General features: G+C 42.1%; 1 protein-coding gene across 1 annotated transcript in view; it reads right to left on the bottom strand.

Annotated features, from left to right (window-relative positions):
- Positions 1-9,471: 9,471 nt before the first annotated feature.
- Positions 9,472-22,543, bottom strand: part of LDLRAD3 (low density lipoprotein receptor class A domain containing 3) — a 73,332-nt gene continuing 60,260 nt past the window's right edge. The window contains exons 4-5 of the mRNA XM_033515296.1: positions 16,083-16,428; positions 9,472-14,490 (exon numbers count right to left, since the gene is read on the bottom strand). Coding sequence (XP_033371187.1) covers positions 14,226-14,490; positions 16,083-16,428 — 611 coding nt within the window. The 3' untranslated portion in view covers positions 9,472-14,225. The remainder of the gene's footprint in view (positions 14,491-16,082; positions 16,429-22,543) is intronic.

Genomic DNA, 22,543 nt, shown 5'->3' with positions numbered 1-22,543 from the left:
TCTAGGAAAGTATAACAAATCCAACCTCAAATCACATTAGTCTGAGGTTTTGACCTTGGCTGCTGGCCCAAGAGTCTTCCAAAGTACAGCAAAATTCACTTTTCAACACCACTGGGATGACTCCCTACTCCTTGCAGAAAGATAGCAACGCACAGAGCTAGAACTAGGGAATGGCTGGTGGGATGCTTCGGCCATCAGAGCGCGTGGCAGGCAGTGAACACAGGAGGAAAACTGAGACATTTCTTTTGCTAAAAGCAGCTCTCTAGGCACTGTCAGCAGGACTGAGCTTATGATGCCCAGACCAGCAAAAAGCTGATTCCAAGTAATGAAAAACAACCATGTACTGATCAGGTTTTTGATTAGACACTTACTTATAGTCAGTGTTTGATAATCCACCTTCTGTCCTCAAAACTCTTGTGGGCAATGTATGTTTTTACACATCCTGTAGTAACACAGAGCTGTGCTAGTGGAATACTGAACATCCACAAACTGCTACATTTTGGAATACATAATGCACTTCTAAATCCCTCAGATGCTTTCAAAGATCTCTCCACCATCATGCCTTTAAGCTGAAGCATTGTACACAATTCAGATGTTGAAAGAGCAGCCAGGATCCAGGGGTCCTGTCCTGACTCCTGAGCAAGCCTTGTGCTCAGGCTGTTTCACCTTTCCCTGCCGATGAGGTACACCAGGGTAAAAGCAGGATCATAATTTCCTGCTAGCTTACACACAGAAGCTGAAAAGCTTTTGTTCTCTGTAAAAGACTGTATAATAGCCTGCATAAGGATTTTGAGGCAGGACTGACTGAAGGATGTTTCAGTTTCTCTCCAGAGAGACAGGAGTGGGCGCACGCATACAGAACTGATGTGTGTCTGCATGAGAGGAATCTGCTCTTGCTTAAGTTACATATTTATTATTCACTAATCTAGTAAAAGGTACAAAGTGACACTAAAGTTTGTCTCTGAGACTGAGCAGCTGCCACAGTTGTTTTGGAGTAGCAACAAGCCAGGCCATCAGGGTACCCACAGCCCCTACTTGTTTCTGCTGCGGGAGATATGATCATTACAATTTTAATAATCAGACAGAAGGAAGCCAGAGGGAACCAGAGAACTTGCCATATAGCAAGGGAAGGTGCAAGATGATGCTCAAAGACTGCAAAACTGTTGTTTGATGATTATGGAGAGACTGAAGGTTGTTTTGCCTTCCTTCTCCTTTCAGGCTGCAACTGCAGACACAGTAGAAACAAAGAAGCATTTTGTTCACAGCAAAAAAACCTCAGCCAAGCAAACAAAACTGATTTCTACTTCAGCAGGCTGGAAGAGAGAAAGTTTTGGCTCTGTGTTAATGAGGCTGCTGCGGAGATTTGGGTCAACAGAAGAGCACAGTTAATTTTTACTGAAAATATTGGAACATCAGACACTGAAATATCAAAGCTTTGGAGATGTGTGTGGCTTGGATGTTGATTTATTTGTCACCTCCATGCAGTCAGTGCAGATGAGGTAGGGGTTACTCTGCAGTTAAGTATACCACATTCCTTTTCTCCCAGCTTTGGTAGCTGGGCCCAAAAGAAGGTGTCACCTTCCCTCTTCCCATCCTAAGAGACTTCACCTTAGTTTGAACAAATGACTTCCAACTTCCCTAAGTGTTCAACACCTAGGTAACTTCTTCCAGTGCCATGGTAGGGGACAACAAAGCAGGCTGTAATGAACTAGGACAGGGGATACAGGCGTAAAGGGAAGATACTCCATTGCTTCAGCACCAGAAGACTTTGGGAAGAGCAGAAATAAAATCAGTTTAGGGTTTTTCCTCAACCTGCAGTCTTCAGACAGATTTCACTACCTATTTTTACTTTGAACTTGAAATAAGTAAATTACTTGGTTTTGTCATTCCCTCTCCTCACAGCAGCTTATAAAGCCTAAGTCATCATGTTTGCAAAGCAGTCAGCAATTCCCAGGGAGAAAGCACCAATGAAAGGCCAGCGAGCAGCCTCAGCCAGTGCTGTCATGAAGCACAAGGAGTCCAGACACGGGGCAGAGGCAGCAGAAAGAGGGGAGTGATAAAGCAACTAGCCCAAGGGCCATCTTCCCCAGCCCCTTCCCCAACTGAGGGATGCTCAGCTTGTCACGATACAGTTTAATATTCAGAAGGTCACAGTTTCAACTTTTGCCTCAGGCCTTCCAGACTCCTTGGCACAGCATTTCAAATTACATTAGTTTGGGAGAGAGGCAAACAAAAAAAGTTGGTTTTCTCCCAGGCACTGCTTAAAATAGAAAGCAAACAAATGTCATTGCTGACATGCACAGCCCTGGAGACAGCAGTGAGATGCACAGACACAGACAGATGCCTGCAACTGGCCTCAGTGCTTGATCAAGACTACAGTTCTTTAACTATCATCCCAACATTTTCTGCATAAAAAATGTTTATTCCTATCAGATTATGTAAGATAATTAGACAGCTTTCCATTCACATGCTGGACCTATTGGTGAACTATAAGAATTCTGTGGTGGTTTGCTCTCGGTTTTCCACCACTTTCTTTTCCACAGTCTCCTGTGCAATTTGTTCTGTCTGGCTGTTTCAAAGCACATCTTTATGATGTCCTTTTAGTCTATTCAAATCACCATCTGTTTGTTTCATTAGCAGTCTCATTTGGGGGGGTGGGGTGTGTTGAGGAGGTCATTCAACATTTCAAAATTAAAAGCTTGGAACTAATATTCTTCAACTAGAAAATGATAAAGTGCTTCTTTTTGGCATTGTCCAGAAGCTTGTCGAAAAGCAGCACGGTGCCAATTTCTTGATACTTTCCCCTTTTCTTTTAACTTAACTGAAAATCACTGCTTTACTTGCAGACTAAAGACTAAATGCTTTACACAGTTCAAGGAGAGGTTGCTAAATAATCAGGCTAATACTCCACAGGTCTACTTATTTATCTGAGCACACAGCTCTCAGAAAAGAAATGTGATGTTACTGGACACAATCCCAGTCCCCCCAGAACCACCAGCTCCTTCTACCCTGCTTTCAGTGGGGTCATATCCAGCTGAGAGTGCTCTAGGCCTGCAGTTCATGGGCCAGCACCATGTTTGATTGACGAGAGAGCTGCCACACAGCTTATCTAGAGAAATGCACAACGCCGAAACATAAGCAGGCATAAAGAGGGAAGCGTTTGTCACCCACAGCGCCGGTGTCATAGGAGAGACAAAGGATCATTTTTCACGTCTCTACCAGGGAGTGCAAGCTTGTTGGGACATGATGGCAACTCATTGATCTTGGAAAAAAATCTGAGTAATTTCTTGGTGAACCAGAGGGGGTGCAACAAATTCAGCTTCATGTCTTCATGCCCGCCTTGTTCTGTAGCACAGGATGAAAAACAAGCCCTGCCGGAGAAGGAAAAGGAGACTACTGCATTGCATTTGATTATATTGCCTTGTGTTTGATTTTTGGGTGATGCAGGCAGGCTGCAAGGGGAAAAGGAAGATCAGGCAGAGTAGAAACATGAAGGGTCACACAGTGATTTGTTTATTCACTGAGTCATTAACTCAGCAGTAACCATCTGAGATGTTTTATTGGTTTAGAACCCAGCTTTGAAAGGTTCTTCCTTAAGTTGTGACTCCTAGACTCACCAGACTACAGCCAAAGCTATTAATTTCCCACTGGAAAAAACAAGACATTTGAAAAACACAAACACATCATAACTAATGCACCGCTCATCTGTCTGAATGCAGAGTACTGCTTACAGAGAAGTACACTACCCCTTGCACGGGATGAAAATACGGCTGCATTTAGGATGAGTGGTGCCTCAGATGCCAGGCATGTCTCAAGCTACCAAGCCTTCACCAGAGTGCTGCTAGGGAGAGGCTTTCCCAACCTGCCACTTCAGAAGAGGCATGCTTAGTTGCTTCTTCCCACTGGCTGCCTAAGACAGGCGAGCAGAGACCCAAGCAGCTGGTCAAGCCACAACAGTGCAGCCAGCCCTCCATGCTGGCAAGCTCTGAGACAAAATTATAGAAATAGTTTCAGCAATAGTTCAGCCAGCTGGACCAGGGCAGTGAGTGTCCCCTGTACTCGGCACTGTGTGTGAGGACACACCTCAGGTTCTGTGTCCAGTTCTGGGCCCCTCACTACGGGAAAGACACTGAGGTGTTGGAGCGTGTCCAGAGAAGGGCAATGGAGAAGGCTCTGGAGCACAAGTCCCGTGAGGAGCAGCTGAGAGAGCTGGGGGTGTTCAGCCTGGGGAAAAGGAGGTCAAGGCAGACCTTATCACTCTACAACTGCCTGGAAGGAGGTTGTAGCCAGGTGGGGGTTGGTTTCTTGGGGAGGTTTAGACTGGATATTAGGGGAATGTTGGGCTGTGAAAATGTCCTGTAAAAGCTCAGAAGGTACTTTAATTACATTTCATCAGCAGGGCACTGTAAAGCAGTAACAAGAGCTGAAGAGAAAGCAAGGGCAGAAGGCAGCCTTCAGACCTGAGCATGCACAGGAGCACCAGACCTTCGCCAAAGGGACATGTAACACCACGCTGACAGAAGAGATCTAACCACAGGCAAAAAAATTCCAAAATTCTTTAGGGTATCTTAATAAACTCTTAGACTAAACAGAGATAAGGGCACACACAGATCCTCTGGCATTTTCCTAACAGCAGATAGTGGTGAGGGGAAGCCTCCCCACAGCCTATGGGATCCTTCATAGATGACTTGATGGTGTGAAGTCAGACACTTGCCAAAGACAACAGCACAAACCTGTTTCCAGATGACAGTTCATGTTCTTATACCCCCTTCCCCTTCATTTCCTTCCCTTTGCCTTCATACCTCTCACAGTCCATTTGGTAAAGATTATCCGTGCTGCTTCTGTTTAAGGAGATCCTTGGATCCCATAATGTGGTTTAAGGACTTGCAGACAGACTTAGTCCTGGGGCTGCCACAGAGGTTCAGCTATTGTCCTGACACTGTGAGAGGGCTGAAGTTCAAGCATATCTAGCAATCCAAGATCTCTCCTCACATGGATCCTGAAACCATTGGCTACAGGTGATTGCAGAATACCAGATCAGACTGCACCCACTGAAATAAGTGCCTCTTTCTTCAAAGGAATGGGAAACCCTCGGGAGTGCCTGTGCAGGCATGCCCTGTAACAGCCCTGGAGCTGCTGGTGCTACCAGCGCACCATGCAGCAGTATAACTTCTGCTTACAATGGGGTGGTAAGGCTCATTACCCAGCAGCTGAAGGGAGGCCCACCCCAACACAGTGGTATTGCCTTCAGCTCTCACCTGACCTGGGATTTCACCATGCACTGGGGCATATACACACACCCCCAGGGAAAAAACCAAGAGCAGGGGCTGCCCTGTTTGGGCTAGCTGGCAGCAATGCTATTAGCACCCCAACTCCCTGTCTGCCTTTTCCTTCCCAGCCAGAGCCTCATCCTCTTAGGGTTTTGCATTTGGTCCTCTGTCTTGGTGTCACACCACACCTTCCCCTTACAGCCCAGAGCAGCTCAAAGCCTATCCCGCTGAGCACAGCAAGTGCTTCCCTACCTGCACCTGGCCTGTGCTGGGAACAGCTCCTCTGCTTACTTCATCAGATTAACACAAAACATGCTATCAGCACATTGGCAGGCTCTTAATATCTTTGCTGGCAGGCTTTAATGGCCTCAGGTCTTCTAAGGCATTTCATTCATCTGGTGACTGTCAGGCTGCGGGAGCACCAGGGTGCTCTCCCCCCACATCCCCTTCCTCAAAGCAGAGATAAGAGCACAGCTATTTTAAAAGCAGGAGGTGAGATGAAAGCACTCACTTCTGTTAGGACGCTGCTGCCATTCCATAATTAACTTCACCTAAATTTTCAAAGGAAGGAAAAAAAAACATCCAAAAATCATTTTGAATCACTCTCTCGCCCACATTAGCAATCTCATTCTTGATGTCAATATCAAGAAAAGAAAGTGGGGACTTTTATTTTTTTTAATAATATTACCCTTCAAAGCACTATCTTGAGCTAATTTTTCAAATGCCAGCATGAAAGGCAGCCAGGTCGCACTCTTCTCTCTGTAGTTCCTTGTATCTCTTTGGGCTACCTATAAACTCGGGGTCAAAATGACATTTCTCCCTCCCACCTCCTCCCCCTCCTTTCCCCAGTTCCATAAAGCAGAAAATGTTGGTGCCAGCCACCTGACAAAGTGTTCTTTCTGGGCCAGTAGTACCTGTGGCCTCCCCTCCACACACTGTAATTCCAGTGTGCATCTTTAAACCAGCATTATTTACAGCAGCCCATTTCCAGTACGCTCCCCCAGCTCCCTTCTGGAGTCCCACATATTCGTTAAGCTACAACCTTCCTTTGTGGAAACCTACAGAAATACCTGCTCTGGGTTAAGACCCAGCCTGGAATCTTATTCTAGAGCAAAATCCTCCTGTGTGAAGAGCTATACAGAGTAACTGTTTCAATGAGTCTGAAGGGCTAACAAATACCTAGAAGATAGAAGAAAATAAGGAATTATGAATATACACATTTGTTCATTTTTTTTGATCACTACAAGAATTTTTTGCAAGAAGAATTTAAAGCAGTTACCTGCATGTCCAGACTTACCTCTTCTTTTTTTCCCCCTCCTTAAATCTGCAAAGGATCTTCTGTTAAATGGAATGGATAAGACACTATCCAGTGGTCAGGAAGCTGGATCTTGGAAGATGCAGGTTCTGTTATTCCTGAAACTCATTTTAATGTCTCTCCCTATCTCAGGTGTCCCTACTAAAAACAGTGCAAATCTTCCTTCCATCCCTGCAATGGATAAAAATGGAGAGAGTGGTTAGCTGCTTGAGAAACATGATGTAAACAAAGCAGCCAAACGATTTCCACATAACTTCCTGAAGGAAGCTGATAATTGGTCTAGAATGATTTTCACGTATTTCAGGTATCAGATACTAGACAGACTAACTCACACTATCAAACCTGAAACAACCATTGGTTTTTCCTGTGAGTGCTGCACTTGCAGCTCCACTCAGTGTCACAGTGAAGAAACTGCTAACCCTGACCTGCAGCCAGCTCCTAGATTGGCCCTGCTGATGAAGATCTGCTCCAGCTTTCAGATTCACAGGATTGCTTTTTTTTTTTTTTTTTCCCTGTAGAAGCCCAGGTACAATTTTATTTTATGTAATTCTTGTCTTAACCAGCATATCTAGCATGACACCTTGCAAGTGGATATGTAAGCCAGCTCCTTTATTTCTGAAGCAAAGCACTCTCCAAATTCACTTCAGGTAATTCATTGGTTCTGCTAAGTCCTCTGCTCTGCACAGATTGCCAAGGGAGAACAATAAATACAGCAGCAGATGCACGGAGAATTTTTGCTCTTGACTATGCATCATATTTGAGTAAACAGAAATTAGCAAAAGAGCAGCCAACTATCAACCATACTTCCTTAGTCTGCAAATTCACTTATTGTGCAGCACTTAAATATTTCTTATTCAGGTACAAGAGCTGGAACACATAAGAAATCTCCAAAGCAGTTATGTATATGCATATACATTAAACAGCCAACCTCACTGTCCTCCCCTTACCCCACACCTCTACAAGATATCTCTGCTTTAGGTGCAGCACTGGGTGGGGAGCATTTGGAGCATTTTCTGAAATAACTCTGTCACAAACAAATGAGAAGAAAAATCTACTCTGTCAAACACATCGTACTTCATCACTGTGCCACAACAGGACTCCCATCTGTCAAGGAAATAGCAGGTGTTCTAAATAAATGTAAGAGACTCAGATTCATTTCGTCAAATTGATGCTGCCAGGGTGCTCCTGGAGAAGAGAAAGGTTTGGGTGAAGCTGAGCTGTTACTGCTGTTGCTCCTACACAGGTGAAGGTTATTGTACATTTGTGCTGAAAAATGACAGTGGTTTAAATCTGAAGGAGTTACAGGCTGTGGTCTCAAATAGTGAGAGATGAAAGGTTTTACCTCAGGGTAACTGAGAGGAAATAACCTTAGGTAAGAAGAGACTTGGATAAAAATGAAAAGCCACCTGTACAGTGGCTGTTGGGAAGCATATAGGAAGTGATGGTCCCAAATCAATTCTCAGTGAATGGGGGTCTTCTGCACAGTATCCAGCATCAATGCAACTGCACCTACTGAAACACTTTGTCCTCAGAAATGCTAAGGATCAAATCAGCCCCAAAACTGCTTTACCTCTTCTCTTCCCCACAGTAAGGCTGCAAGGAATATTACTGGGATTTTGGGGAGCAGAGAATCATGCTTCAATTTATCTACTCACAGTATGTTTGGCAGATAAACAGAAAAGTTAATTCCCTAGAGAGATCCATCCAGTACTTTTCCAAAGTGCTTTATGCAATATGCATACCCTCAACTTTGCTTTGAAAAGCAAAGAAGAGCTGTGAATTTCCACATGAAGATGTCTTTGCTTCAATTAATAACAACACATCATTTTGGACTACAGCTCCCCAAACAGTGAAAAGCTGCTTAGTTCTCTCTCCAACAGATAACTGAGGCTGACTGATTAACAGACTGCTTGCAAACCAGCAAGACAAGATGTTGCACTCAGAATTCACTGCTGCCTATTTAATTTTTAAGGTGTAAAAATTAGGATCTTTAAACAAATCAAAGCAGAGAGAATAAAAAAAGCTTAATTAGGGAGCTTAGCTGGAGAGTATGGTATTTATTATCAACATTTCTCAAGCACAGCTCTTGCTGTGATGTGACTGAATGAGCCAGCCCTGAGACCCCAGCATTCCCTCTCCTGCAGAGAGCCCTTTGTGGCAGCCTCAACAGCTTCATCTCCCTTGTGCTGCTGGCGTGAATTCTGGATCCACAGCTATTTGGGGGCAGTTTGCCAGCACCAAACAAAGATTTCTATCTGAGAATCTGAGTCAGGCCATGTGATTTAATTAATGAGGATAACAATAAAACTGGCATGCCTTTGTGAAGGTAGCAAGTGGAGAAGAATCATGGAAGTGGGATATGTCAACTTCTGTATACTTATAGAGATTCAACTATTTAGACATAACATTTGAATTTGTTCTCCTTAGTCTGGGAAAATAACTTTATAACATTGAAGTACTTCTTACAGTAATCCTTTGAGTGACAGGACTTTGACAAGAAGTGGGTCTGGATGGTTCCCCTGATAGTGGTGGTGCCTGCATGAGGCATCTGTTGGGGGCAGAGTCCTGACTCGGGACCGCAGCCACACACGCTGCCTCACAGAGCATCTGCACTTGGATCCGGCTCACGCATCCGGCACGTGGATCACAGACCTGCGGATAACCAGGGACACTGCTGGCAGCCTGAGTGCTGGGGAAGTGGCAGGCAGAAAGGGGGAGGTAGAAGCTAATGCTGACAGCCCTTTAGCTCTGTTGGTAAATCCATTTACAGCAGCCAGCACAGAGCACCAAGCTCTGCTGTGGCCTCTACAGCTTTGCAACAAAGCAGACAAAACAAAACTGGTTCAGACGCCTCGTCTTTGATAGCACAAACAGGACAGCAAAATGAGATATTAACAATTTTCATTTGTATAAATATGGAGACACACAGATCAGTAGATTTTTATACACATAGGTACATGTGAGTTTCCAATATGACTTTGTTTAAAAAATATATTTAAAACCCACAAAGAGTTAACAAAACTTAACATGGAATGCAAAAGAAGTTGTAAGAAGCCTCATGCAGGAGGCTATAAAACTAGAACAACCGTGACTTTATGAGACAGGGAACATGCTCACTTGTGAACAGTATTAAAACACCAATTTTATTCAGGAATACAGAATACATTTTTGAAGATTTCCAGTTTACAAAAGTTTAAGACAAGGCTGGCTTTCAACATACAACCTCCCTTAAAGCATTTAAGTAACTTCTCCATTTCAAGTTGACAAAACCCCTCAAATAAGAAAAAGACAAATGAAGGCCACAGTCCTGTACTGGGATACATTCAGGCAGAATCCAGCACAGTATTGAAATTCTTCCTGCAGTCCATATTTTAGTCCATGGGTGTAATATAACCTTGAGTTAATAAAAAAAATACTGCAGATCCAGTAAGAACTGCAAGAAAAGCCCTTGACTTACTATTTTAGTTCCAGGCATTATATGCAAAGTAGCTTCCAATAAGCAACAGTTAAAAACAGTATTTCTCATTTGAACACCACATTAAAAAAACTGCGTTAATTTTTTTTCTTCATTTATACAATTTTAAATATTCATTAAAAATCAGAATCAGTGTCCCTCCATCCTTTTTATCATTAATAGTTTTCCTTATCTACTAAAACCATTTGTCTTTGCTAAGATGTCTAAAAGTAAAGAGCACAAGATTAACAAGCTGCAGCATTAATTAAAGTGAGAGTCATCTCTTTCCTCCACTTAGTTTCTAAATCTATCACAAGGGCCCTATTAGCTGTATCAAAGTGAAGTGGTGTAAATAAAACTTATTTGGCTTAAAAGCAGAGGAGGAAGGAATGCAGAGTTATTTAAAACTTGCAATGCAGTCAGTGTTTTTGTATATGTCACTGCAGACAAGAGCCAAGAAAATTATTCACAGGCTTTTTTAAAAAGCATTACTGTCACTTTTCCATTTGCAATACCACAGAGGTAAACGGTAATTTGCCTTACAAGGAACTTCAGATTACTATCAAGCACAATCACTAATGGCTTCATTTTAAATACACAGCACTCTGATTTCAGCCTTGAAGCTCCTGAATTTTGTTTATTTTTAAATGACCTTCTTTCCAACATGCCTTCATTTACCTCAAGTAGTCAATCCTTCAAATTCTTTTGTTCAAATATATTAATAACTGCACCGACAACTACTCAATACAGTGGTTATCATTCAGTACAGATGTGGAAACAGAATTTGGCTCTTCAAGAAAACTTGAATTGGATTTTACTTTTGTAAGAATGAATCTTTGAAATAATATCCATTTGTTTTAATATTAAGTAGAAAGGAAAGCTCTTGGATGACTAACATCAAACTAAAAGGTTAAGAACAATTGCAAATAATAGTATGATCAATTCCAATTTTAGCTGCTACTGAGAAGAAACCCTATCACGTGGTATTGGATGAACATTTAACTTCAGCCATACAAGCTGCAGGATTTTCAATGAAATATTTAATTTCATCAGCACATTTCCAAAAGATTCCACTGAATAATGCAGCGTAATGCTGTATTAACACACTAGAAGTGACACATCATAAACAATTTCTGTGTGATACTACAGCAATTTCCAAAGAAACCAGCCTGGCAAACCTGTTCTACAAACCAGAAAATTGGAGTAAGATGAGTCACTCCAAGTTTTAGAGCACCTTTTTGGAACAAGATACTGAACTGCTGCAGTCCTCAAAGTTCAGTGGTCCTCACAAGTAACAATGAAGAGGAAGACAAGACTTGTTGCTCTTTTTGGATCTCTAGAAAATGATATGTAACAACACCCAGAAATGCAGGTAACAGCTTTTCCAATCAACACTCAAACAGAAAGGCACCATCTCCTTTTAAGTTGTGTTCTCAAAAACTAGAAGATTCCTATACAAAGATAAATACACCCTTAGCTAGAAGGGAAAACATCACACCATTAAGAATGTTTTTTCCTTTTTTTTTTTGTAAAGTCCAAATGGATTATCTTAATGCAAAAGTTACATTAATATATACATCCTGAAAGAGTATCTTTTTAATATATATATATATATATGTACATATATGACAGTGACTGACACAGAAGACAGAAGAAACAGGCTATATTCACTCTTTTCCTACCTCTTAGCAATGCAAGGCAATGTTTTTCAGATGCCATAGGCACACAGTATTTGGGCTGCACACCCTCTGGTGTCATGGAATACACATGGTGAAATGCAATCCCCTGTGGAAGGCTTGTTTGAGGAATACTGGGCACAAAGATTTTGTTTCAATAACACAGCTTAAGGCGACTTTAAAGAGATACCTAATTACAATGAAACTACTGCAAACTCTTCACTGGTATGTTTTCAAGACCAATATAAAGTTTCTAAAACTGCAACAGAAAACCATTAAGGTTAATTCTGATACAGCATAACACAGCTCTCTTACAGAGGCCAAACAGAACTTTAATGGAAGGCAAGAAGGGCAGCAGGGTCCAGTGATCACAGGAGATGTCCCTGCACCCACCTGTACTATTAACTCATTCACGTACCTGAGTCTGATCCACCTGTAAAATAAGGAAGAGCTGTCTGCTCTGTGCAATGACAACAGTCTGCCTATGACCTTGGTCAGTCAGTAATAAAGCTAAATCCTGCTTTGTGCAGGACAGCACAATTACATTGCTCGAGTTCTCAGCAAGGATGAAATCTGACCCACTCTTGTACTTTGCAAGGACCTAGGAGCATCTTCACCAATGCACTTCACCACAGGCTGCCTAAGCCTGTAATGAAAGCTGCCCTTAATCTGCTTCCAAAGTCAGCCCAGCCCATCAGCATTAGAGTTCTCCAGGACACCCCACCATGTCCTCAGTCCTGGATTGACCTGTGCTTGGAAATTTATCTGGTCCCTCCCTCTTGCATATCATGGCAATAGACTCCAGAGCTGGAAATAAAAGAAAAAAAAAGCCAACCCAAAAAACAATACCCTAACCCCCTCCCAAGAATTTCAGGTGCGTTCATGAGAACTGAGACTGAACTTGAGTTGTTCCCTTACCTACACTCCAAATTCTTGGGTTCTGAGCATATAATCTTCGGGCAAAAGAATCTACCTTACAAAGATGGGGCGGAAGAAAGCAGAAGGTGTGGGAAGTCAGCTTCACTTCCTTTAAACAGCAAGGTCTGTTTAATGACACTGTTCTTCTACATAGAAAGAGTGGGAAATGTGAGACAGACAAATATTAATAAATTTTCAGGGCAAATTTCCCCCCAGACAAGAGGAAGACAATGCTGAGCACAAGAATGGCACTGCAGTGGCATTTAAATTCACAGCTTCTTCCCTCTTGCCACTCTAAATACCTTTACCTTGGAGGTGATCTCACATGGTGATTCAACAAGGTGCACTGAAACCCATTTGACAGGAGACCATTACAAGACTTAGAACAGAACAGACCTAAATAATTCTGGTTTTCTGCAGAAGTTAGAATTTCAACCAAATGAATGTGAGTAATGCAAACTCTGTGAAAAGCAATGAGTTTATAAAAAATAAAACTGTGACAGTTTATAGAGTTCTTGTGGTGTAGCAGAACTAAGCCCAAGTGATAACTATGTACATATCTACACACAGGATTACACATTTGTATCCATGCATGTACACAATACATGCTGTAGATGGGATGCCAAGCCCAACACCTTTCACTGCATGACCTGCGCTCAGGTATTTTATAAACATAACAAACTACTCATTGACATTAAAGCTTTCTGTGATGGGTATTTGCCTCACACCAGTTTTGGTGTTGAAGATTTTGCTGGAACAATTTTGGGGTTTGTTTTGTTATTTAGTTGTGGGGTTTTTTTAAGAGAGAACACATAGAGTAATGTTATGTTATACAGGAAAAGAAACTCTGTTCTTGCTCTGTTGTTTCTGAGAAGCTTCAGTGCCTCTGTACTCAGCCTCCACTTTGACAGACAAGCCAACCTTTGTGTGCTTCTGAGACAACCCATGCAAATTTGGCCTAGATACTGGCATCTGGGAACAAAAAACCTTGCTTGGTTAGAGTTGTTGCATCCTCACAAACTTAAACCTCCTTCACAGGCCACGCAGAGATGGGTCAAGTGGGAGATCTTCTGCAGTTTGGGCTCTGCCAGGCGGCTGGCATTGGGGACCAGACCTCCAAGCAGAATGACTGCCTCTCATGTGCTTCAGTGACCACCAGCTGGCACCAGACAGTAAGAAGAAACAGCTCCCACGTGGACAGGATGGAAGGCAGTCTGAAAACAAGAGTCCTTCTGGCAGAGTTTTCGCGTGCAACTTCTGTAACTATTATACACACACATATATACATTCATATACAGTAAGCAATCCAATAAATACATCACATCAGGTCTTTTGACAAAGCACTGATGTTTCTCTTACTTGTCTGAACCAGAACTTGCTCACAGAAATACTGTGGAGAGCTGATGTGACTCTAGGTTTAGCTCTTCTTGCTCTGCCTTTGATGAGCCAAAAATGTTGACTTCATATATTAACTCAGTGTGAATTCAAAGCAAGTCAGCATTCAGGCACATGTGCCCCTGAAACCTATTAGCCACAGCAGAATAACCCACACAGACACAGTAAATGCCGTCTGGCTGTGCCAACTGGAGCAGTTACACTTCTCTTTCAGCAATGTGGCTGACCAGAGGATCACTCTGATCTACTGTCCTCTCCAGAAGAGTTCTGTTCAGCCCATCCATGCTGCCATGGACATCTCTTGTCCAGCTGTCAGATGTGCCCACAGGACTTTCTGCCAGGGGGGTGTCTGTGCTGGCCAAGCTTCCTGACCGAGAGCGGTAAGGAGGAAGGTCTGGCTGATTAGGGGATTCAGATTCGGAACAATAAGGTGGTGGAGGAAGGTCAAACCAAGGTGGTCTGCTGTAAAACACACAACAGAGTAAGAAGTTACTGAAAACAGTGGGACAGAGGATAGTACATAGTATTCCAATGATAAAAAAAACAAACAGTATAGCTTTTCAGTTATGACACATATCAAGAGATCTCAGACCTGCTCACATTATTCAGGTAATTTCAAAATATCCACACCACCACTGGGAAGCAAGGTTTCTGGCCAAGGGGCAACACAGTAATTGCAACCTATTTAACAATCAACACAGAGTTAGATGGCTATAGACTTCCAACAAAGCTGGCTCAAACACAGCTGTGCAAGAGGTAGAAAGCTTTTCTGTTTAACATTTACACCAGAGAAAACACTAAAACAAGTAACATTAAGTGGTGGATTTACACCTATAGATGATGACTGAACTCTCTATAGAACTGACTGAAAGCTCCAAGGAAACCTCCACTAAGTGACAGAAGTTAATGGCTTACAGTCTACAAATAAGTAACAAACTGAATTCTCCACACTGACAAACCACTTTGGCTGTCATGAGATCACATGCAGAGCAACTGTTAAGTAGGCACAGGCAAGATGAGAACTGCATTCAGGGAAACTTCTGTGGTTCTGATAGCAAGCAAGTGTTGAGCAGATTGATAACAGGCCCTGGGAGCAATTAGCTCCCAAACTGCTGATGGTTTTATCAGCTCAGGTGAGAAGTGATTACAATCTGGACACCTGCTCATTTAGTTGTCCTTAATAATGTAAAGTTATCATTATTATGAAAGGCAACATTAAGACAAGGGACCTGCAGTAGGGCATAGGAATTTACTATTATTCTTAAATCCCACAATTTGTACTAAAAAAAACCAACAGGGTGATAGTGAACAATCGGAATTGCTGAAGTTTGTACCATAACCTTTTTATACAGAGGGAATGTCTGCTTACAAGTTTTGTTTGGAAACACTTTACAGACAGAGGTGAAAACGAAGGTTAATTATCTACAAATAAAACCAGTGTCATAATTACATAACTACAAAAGCATCATAAACAAGCCACACCCACACCAAATTTCAAAGCACTTTCAGCTATTTAAATTAAGAGTTTTTTCCATTCCAGAGTTCTGTTCTTTTCTTCTCTTGGTAAAAGGTAAAGCAGTGCAGAGCAGAAGAATGACACAACTTCTTTATACAAGAATTGAAGAACACTCTCACCTTTATGCACTTATCATAAATGAAGAGGGCTGTATTTTTTCAGTGCTATGACCTACAACTTAGCTGGGTTTTTTTGGTGAAACTCCAAATTCAATTTTCACATTTTGATTCCAGACTGGCACAGTCTATCACTACTAGACAAGTGATACATTCTCCTGCCATTCTCAAAATCTTACTACCAACATGTGCTAGGAGAACATGACTTGAGTTTGTACCAGTAAAGGGACCTGAGGACCATGAATTTTTCATATATGGAAGGAGCTCAGGTTTACTGAAAATTGACCCTGTGCAGGTGACAGAAGCGCAGCACTGGGGTCCTGTCAAAAGCAGCAGTGAGTGAGGAGCAGCAGCACAGATGAGCAGAGCTGCAATCAGCAGAGGGAAGCTTTGCTGAGCGCAGAATCAGCTCCCATACATACCTTTGGTCCAGCACGGCCTCTGAATAGGAGGGCGGGGAGTCCAGGTCCCCTGGCCTGTGGTAGGGCTGGCTGGCCACGTACTGGATGCCGTTGTTGACGTTGTAGGTGACGCTGCAGTGGTGCGGGTGGTCGAGGACCACCAGGCGGGACAGCAGCACGGGGTGCTGCAGGCGATGCACCGGCAGTGTCATCAGATTGTTGCGCTTGCGCTGGTGGTGCAGCACTAAGGCCAGGAAGGCCACCACGAGGACGAAAATGACGGAGCTGCCGATGATGGCGTAGGTGATACTCGGGTAGTAAAGCAGCTGATTTTCGGAGGTCACGTAATCTTGGCCGCTCCCTACCTCTGCAAGACAAAAGGAAAAGGAATCCTGAGATTGGTTTCAATACAAAACTGCTTTTGGCCTACGCTGTGTTTTCTGCTAACATGCTGTGTGACAAAAGAGAGTTTTTCTTTTTCCTTCAGACTGTGAAAAATGAGCTTATTAAAAGCACATGCATGTAAATTGGAGACTGGCAGAGTATCCCTCAGTCCATCCTCACCCGCAGTAGTGCCAGCACACAAACTACTAGGGAGAGACAAGCTGAGGAAGAATACACACTGTAGTAGGAAGCATGAGCATTATCATAGGAGTATCTCTCCCACCCCTACCTAACAGTCATAGCTTTTGTTTCCAGAGGTGAGACACCCAGTTCCAAGCCATAACCACAATACTTTGGCTGCACCTGGCAAAGCTCACCAGAATCAGAGATATAGAAGGTGCAACACTTACTCTTTTTTTACCTTTTTTTTTTTTTTTAACTTTGTATTTCCCTGACACCATTTAAGCCTCATGTTCACAAGGTCATGCAGCCATTGAGAAATATGTTTTTGGGCAGGAATTTCTCTTTCTGTGCAGCCTATAATTCCTTATAGCCTCAAACAGGCTATTCTGGCATTCATCTACCTCAAGAAAAATATGAAGCTGAGTAAAAACCAAACCAAACCAAACAAACAGAGCCCCAAATCCACACAATTACAAGAGCATGATCCATCCAAATTCTAAATTTCCTACTGCAGAGGGCTGGCATAGTAACTGTTAGCATATGATTTTCCTTTATTTTCCTTAACAAGCAAAAAAAAACCTTTCAGTCATTCAGAAGTGCAACAGAGCCACTAACATATTTTTGTAACAACAGACAATGAAATGACTATGCCCAGCATAATGGAAGACCTTGACTCAAGCACCCATTGTTTTCATCAAGATGCTTTAGGTATCTCTCTCAATATTTGATTTTGGTAGTTCACTTCCATGGTTAAACACCAAACCATGTTTTCCAGCATCACCTGCATTTGGTAAGATAATACAACATAAAATGGCTAATCCTTTAAACATCTCCATTTAAAAACAAAGATACTTCCATAAGAAGAGATGAGATAAGGAAAAAAAAGACTGTATCAGAACAAAGAAAACATGATTTCTTCACTGTGAGGGTGGTGAGGCACTGGAACAGGTTGCTCAGAGAAGCTGTGGATGCCCCATCCCTGGAAATGTTCAAGGCCAGGCTGGATGGGGCCCTGAGCAACCTGCTCTAGTGGAAAGTGTCCCTGCTCACAGAAGGGGGTTGGAACAAGATGGTTTTTATGGTTCATTCCAACCCAAACTATTCTGTGATTATTGGTCCTGCTACCAGCTATGAAAACTACCAGTCAGATAGAGCTGTTCCACTGATGATGCCACTACAGCCACAGACCAGAGCTTAGCAGGCCAGCTGCAAGCCAGACTTTTCCTGATACTTAGTGTAATGCCTTAGGGTAATACCTCAGGGAGGATCTTTGCTAACTTCATTTCCCTGTGCAACTGTGCTAAAGAAAGCAGAAATCACTGTTTCCACTCAACATTTGGTCTCTGGCTCACTCAGCAAAGTGAACCAAGTCTGCATGAGGAATATAAATGAAAGCAGAAGGAAGGAAAGGAATTGACATGCATTAGTAATTTTAATTACAGCTCATCACATATTACTCTGGCTTCTTTAATACACTCCCTAAATTCAACAGCTGAGAAATGAATTCATGTCACATATCACAGACAAGGGCCAGCACAGGGAATATAATGACAAGCAGATAATTTTTATGCAAACTTCAAAAACTTTATTTGCAAGGACTGACCCATGGATGAATACTACTATCTGCAGCAAGTGCAAGGAAGGGAAATCTTCTATGACACCCCAGTAAAATACCACAAGACTCTCATTCAACTTGGCTCACTGGTTACAGTGCATTGGCATAAGGCTGAAAATAGGATGCCTTCGTAGACCTGATGAGACTGATTAGTTACCATGGGGTCATTCTGCAGCAGCACAGTCTCTTCTGTGTATAATCTCCATCTTACTAAAAGGGAAGATAAATGAGAAGTGATTATCCATCAACTTTTTTTCTCCCAACTTTTAAAGTTATCCACCTGTTTAGGATATCATCTCCTAAGTCCTACAAGAACCAGTTCTATAAATCCAAACAAATCAACTAGGCTGCTGAAGAAAAACTGCTTTGTCCAGAGGCAGATGGGATCTGATGACCAGCTTTAGAACAGTGTGAAACAAAACATTTCTTATCTGGTTTTACAACCCTTTTCATACAACAACCATAGACAAATTTTGCAGAGATTTGGGATATCTTTGCAGTTAACAGGCTGTTTTAGATATTTGGGAGTACTGTGGCTAATGAAACATCATTTATTTACCAGTAACTCTATTCCTTTTCAGGTGTTTAGATCTGTTTCTTGTATTCCCATCCAGTTCACTGTCTCTCTGAGCAATCTAAGAGCATGCCTAGACATGTGTAGAGGTCTCTGAACCAGAAGAAGAGCCATTAGGGTACTGTTTTGAACAGTGCTGTCTGGTGCAACCTTTGAACCAGCCAACACAGCAATGTTGCATTTGGGATTGGAATTAGCATCTCCATCAGTTCAGCTAATTCTAGCCCATGTGCCTCTAACATGAAGTGGCACAAAGGAGTACAGATATATCCTGTGAAAAGGAAAGAAACTGGTTCATTTGTCAAGTGTTCTTTCTTGCAGCCCAAGCAGTGTTGAGGATTTGCACAGGGACACCCTCCCCATACACAGAATCCAGCTCCCTAAACATGCACAGCCTTTATACCTGTCCAGGAACAGACTGTACCTGAGATGGAGTTCTAACTGAAACTAAGTGTTCTTTCACCACAACAACAACATTATTCTTGCCTTATTGGTGGGTTTTCTGGGCCAAGAAGACAAATACTTAGTGTCTTAGCAAACCATGCTCACAAGTGAAGTCCAATGGCATTTCACTTTGGCTGTCATATAATTTATTCCACAAAAGACCAACCTGTACCTAGTATTTCTTTTCTAGCAAGAAAAAAAAATCCAAAGTAAATCCAAAACCTGCAAAAGATTAAAGTGACATTACCTGAGCCTATCAACACTGCTTAGCTTACAGTCTTAGAGAGGTCAACTGCACTTAATGATCTTCCAAAGTAACATGTTGGCAAGAAAACTGCTCTATGGCATAGCTCAAACTAAACTAGCAGGACTATGAAGCAGTTTTGCATACAGGAGACTTCGCCATCAAGTCTTTGCTTCGTCTTTCTAGATACCTGATCATGTTGAAATAAGTAACTTTTTTAAGCTCCTTGATAACATTCTGGTTTTTTTGTAGAGCCTGGTGAATATTCAGAGGTTTGGAAGGGAATGAGGGGTACTGAGCTGAGACTGCCTGATGAAGCTCTATTCATTTTGCACTTGATGTAACAAGGAGAAAGCAAGATATAGAGAACACCTGAAAACTCTCAGCTGGACATGCACGACTACTTAAGGAAACAAAATCCATGACTCTTTAGCTCTGCTCTAATAACTTTCAGCAAATGTTTACACATCACAGAAGTCATTGAACTGAATTTCTTGTTAATTCAGTTATCCTCTCCCAGGAGAAGCAGGCATTATCCAGGTAGGTTTAAAAAGTTCTGTCTGCTCTCCTACTAAGTGCAAATTCATGAAAAAGAGTGAGTGGGCAAGCAAATTTAATTTAAATTCATGGAGGATTTATTATTTTGTGCTTTTCTTCCCCTTAAGAAGATCCGTTTTCCATCATGCCACATATAAACAGTTTATCAATGCCACTTATGCCTATTAAACCCTAGTGTCTGGGAAATGCTGAATTCACAGATTAGAGATTTTTGGAGTGTAAAAAGCCTTGTGAATAATTTAGGAAAATACTGATAAAGGAAACATAGCGGGTTGTGCTCAGAGGTCTATTTTATTGACTGTGAACAAATTTGCTGTCTCAAAGTTTAAAAAAAGATCTGAGAGTAATTGCATTAAGTCTGCCAGACACAGGGATGAGAGGCTATTATTTTATCTTTCACAATCCTCTGCTCAAGCCTGGCTTTTCACAGTTCATTGGAGAAAAAGCTTTTGAAATACATAATCTGAGCAGACATCTGTAGCCTTAATGAGCACGAGTCACGGTCCATCTCCAACAAAGATGCTACTGTAACAACACATTTAAATTCCAACTGGTTAAAGTGCAGAGCTGCAGCTTGGAAGGTTAAAGACGACAGAAACCAAATGCAGACAGGCACAGCCTCTGCACATTATTTACTTTCTGTGTTTGGAGTTCTTAGGGCATCCAGCTAAGTCTCCCAAAACTCTTATTAAATTTTTCATCCTTGATGATTTTGTGTGCCACTAAAACAAATCTTACGTAGATTTTGTGCGCTGAACTAACTCTCAGAATATTCTTTATTCTAGCAATGTTTTTCTAACTGAGTTATCTTCTTTCCCTATTGCCCTTTTCAGTGTTACAAATGATCTCTCTCAGACAACACAGCACCTTGACCTCATGAAGTCTCGTGCTAGGTTACCATTGTTTCCCTCCTGAACAGCTTCACAGTTCCCATAGACACCAGAGACAAGGACTTGTTTTCAGCTGCATTCAAAGCATGTTTTTGCCCTGCTATGGCTTTTTCTGTTTCAGGCACAGAAGAGAGATTCACTAATGGAGGTGTTACACATACTAAACAGCCCTTATCTATGGGAATTGGCCAGAGGAACACAATATGATTACATCTTTGCTTAACAGGTGCTTGGTAAATGGGTAAGACTTCTGGGAAGGCACCAGGATGAAGTTTCTTCCAGGTATGCCTGTAACAGTGATGGCTTCACAAAGATAGACAATAAGCATCTGCAGAGATGTCCTGGCTTCAGATGGCACCGGGGTTATCTTGTGTTTAACTCCCTGCTAATCACAAGTGTCCCTAATGCCCACAGACCAGAACCACAGCAAACAAAATAGCCCTTGATCTAAGAAACTGGAGCAAAGGGTGAATCTATTCCCAACTCTTGATGTTGCCCATCAGGTAATCTTCTCCACCTCTGCCTGGCTATCTCCACCTGAAAACGAGATAGTGATGTTCTCACCTTCTCAGGACATTCTCCAAAGCTCTTTCATACTGACAAGAACTACATTTTCCTGAAAAGTCTAAGTGTTTCAAATATCAGTCAGGAGTCTTAAATACCATTGCATGCTCTGTCTTTACTTACTCTTTCAGATGACTGGAAAGACAGTCATGACCTTGCCTGCATAAACGCAGTAAGACCTCTTGATATGAAGAACTTGTTAGTGTATGTATATATATATATATATATATATTTACATCACTGTTGGTATCAGTGTAACAACTTGAGCTCTGAGCAATGAAACAATTTCTCTGTACAATGCACTTTAGAGGCTCTAAGCAAAACAATGGTTATTATTCCCAAGAATGTAAATCTAAGTGTAACACTTGGAACTATACATAGTTACACAAGTAGCCAGCAAGACATGGATAAACTAAGGACAGTAGCAGTCAGCAGAATTAGAAGCAGTGCCAGCACATCTCATTCAACACACCAGAATGAGTGCATTACCAGTGCCTTCCTCCCCAGACTTGAATCCTCATCCTGACCACGCGCTACAAGAGCTGTGCTTTTAAGTCTTTGCAGCTGTTCTAAAAGAGCAGCTGAGTCAGCCTGAAGATCAAGAGCCTCACCTCTCACATGCCATCCTTTTATATCTTCTGCAGGGTAGGATAATTACTCCACACTTCACACACACACACACAAAGAAAAGCAGCAAACTGAGCAAATAAGTAGAGAACTAAGAAATACTTAGCAGTAGTCATAGCAACCAAAGTTCTAAAATTAACTTGGCAGCAATGTAAAAACCTGCAAAGCCAAAACCTGCCATAAAGCACAGAAACAAAAGGTCCAGACTTGGCAGCTGGATGGAGCCCAAGGAGGAAATTAAAGTGTTACTCAAGTGTAATTCAGGATTACTCCAGCATTGATCTATGCAGCAGCTCCTGGACTTGTGATAGGATAGTGGTGTACTTTGATGAAATCATAGTCAGTACAAAAAACACGCCTAAAAAGAAGGGGTGGAATATAAAAAGGAATAACTTTGTC

Source organism: Parus major, chromosome 5, assembly GCF_001522545.3.
Source record: "Parus major isolate Abel chromosome 5, Parus_major1.1, whole genome shotgun sequence".
Taxonomy (NCBI): Eukaryota; Metazoa; Chordata; class Aves; order Passeriformes; family Paridae; genus Parus; species Parus major.
The sequence above is the reverse complement of the archived record's forward strand: the minus strand, read 5'-3'. Positions and strand labels throughout refer to the sequence as shown.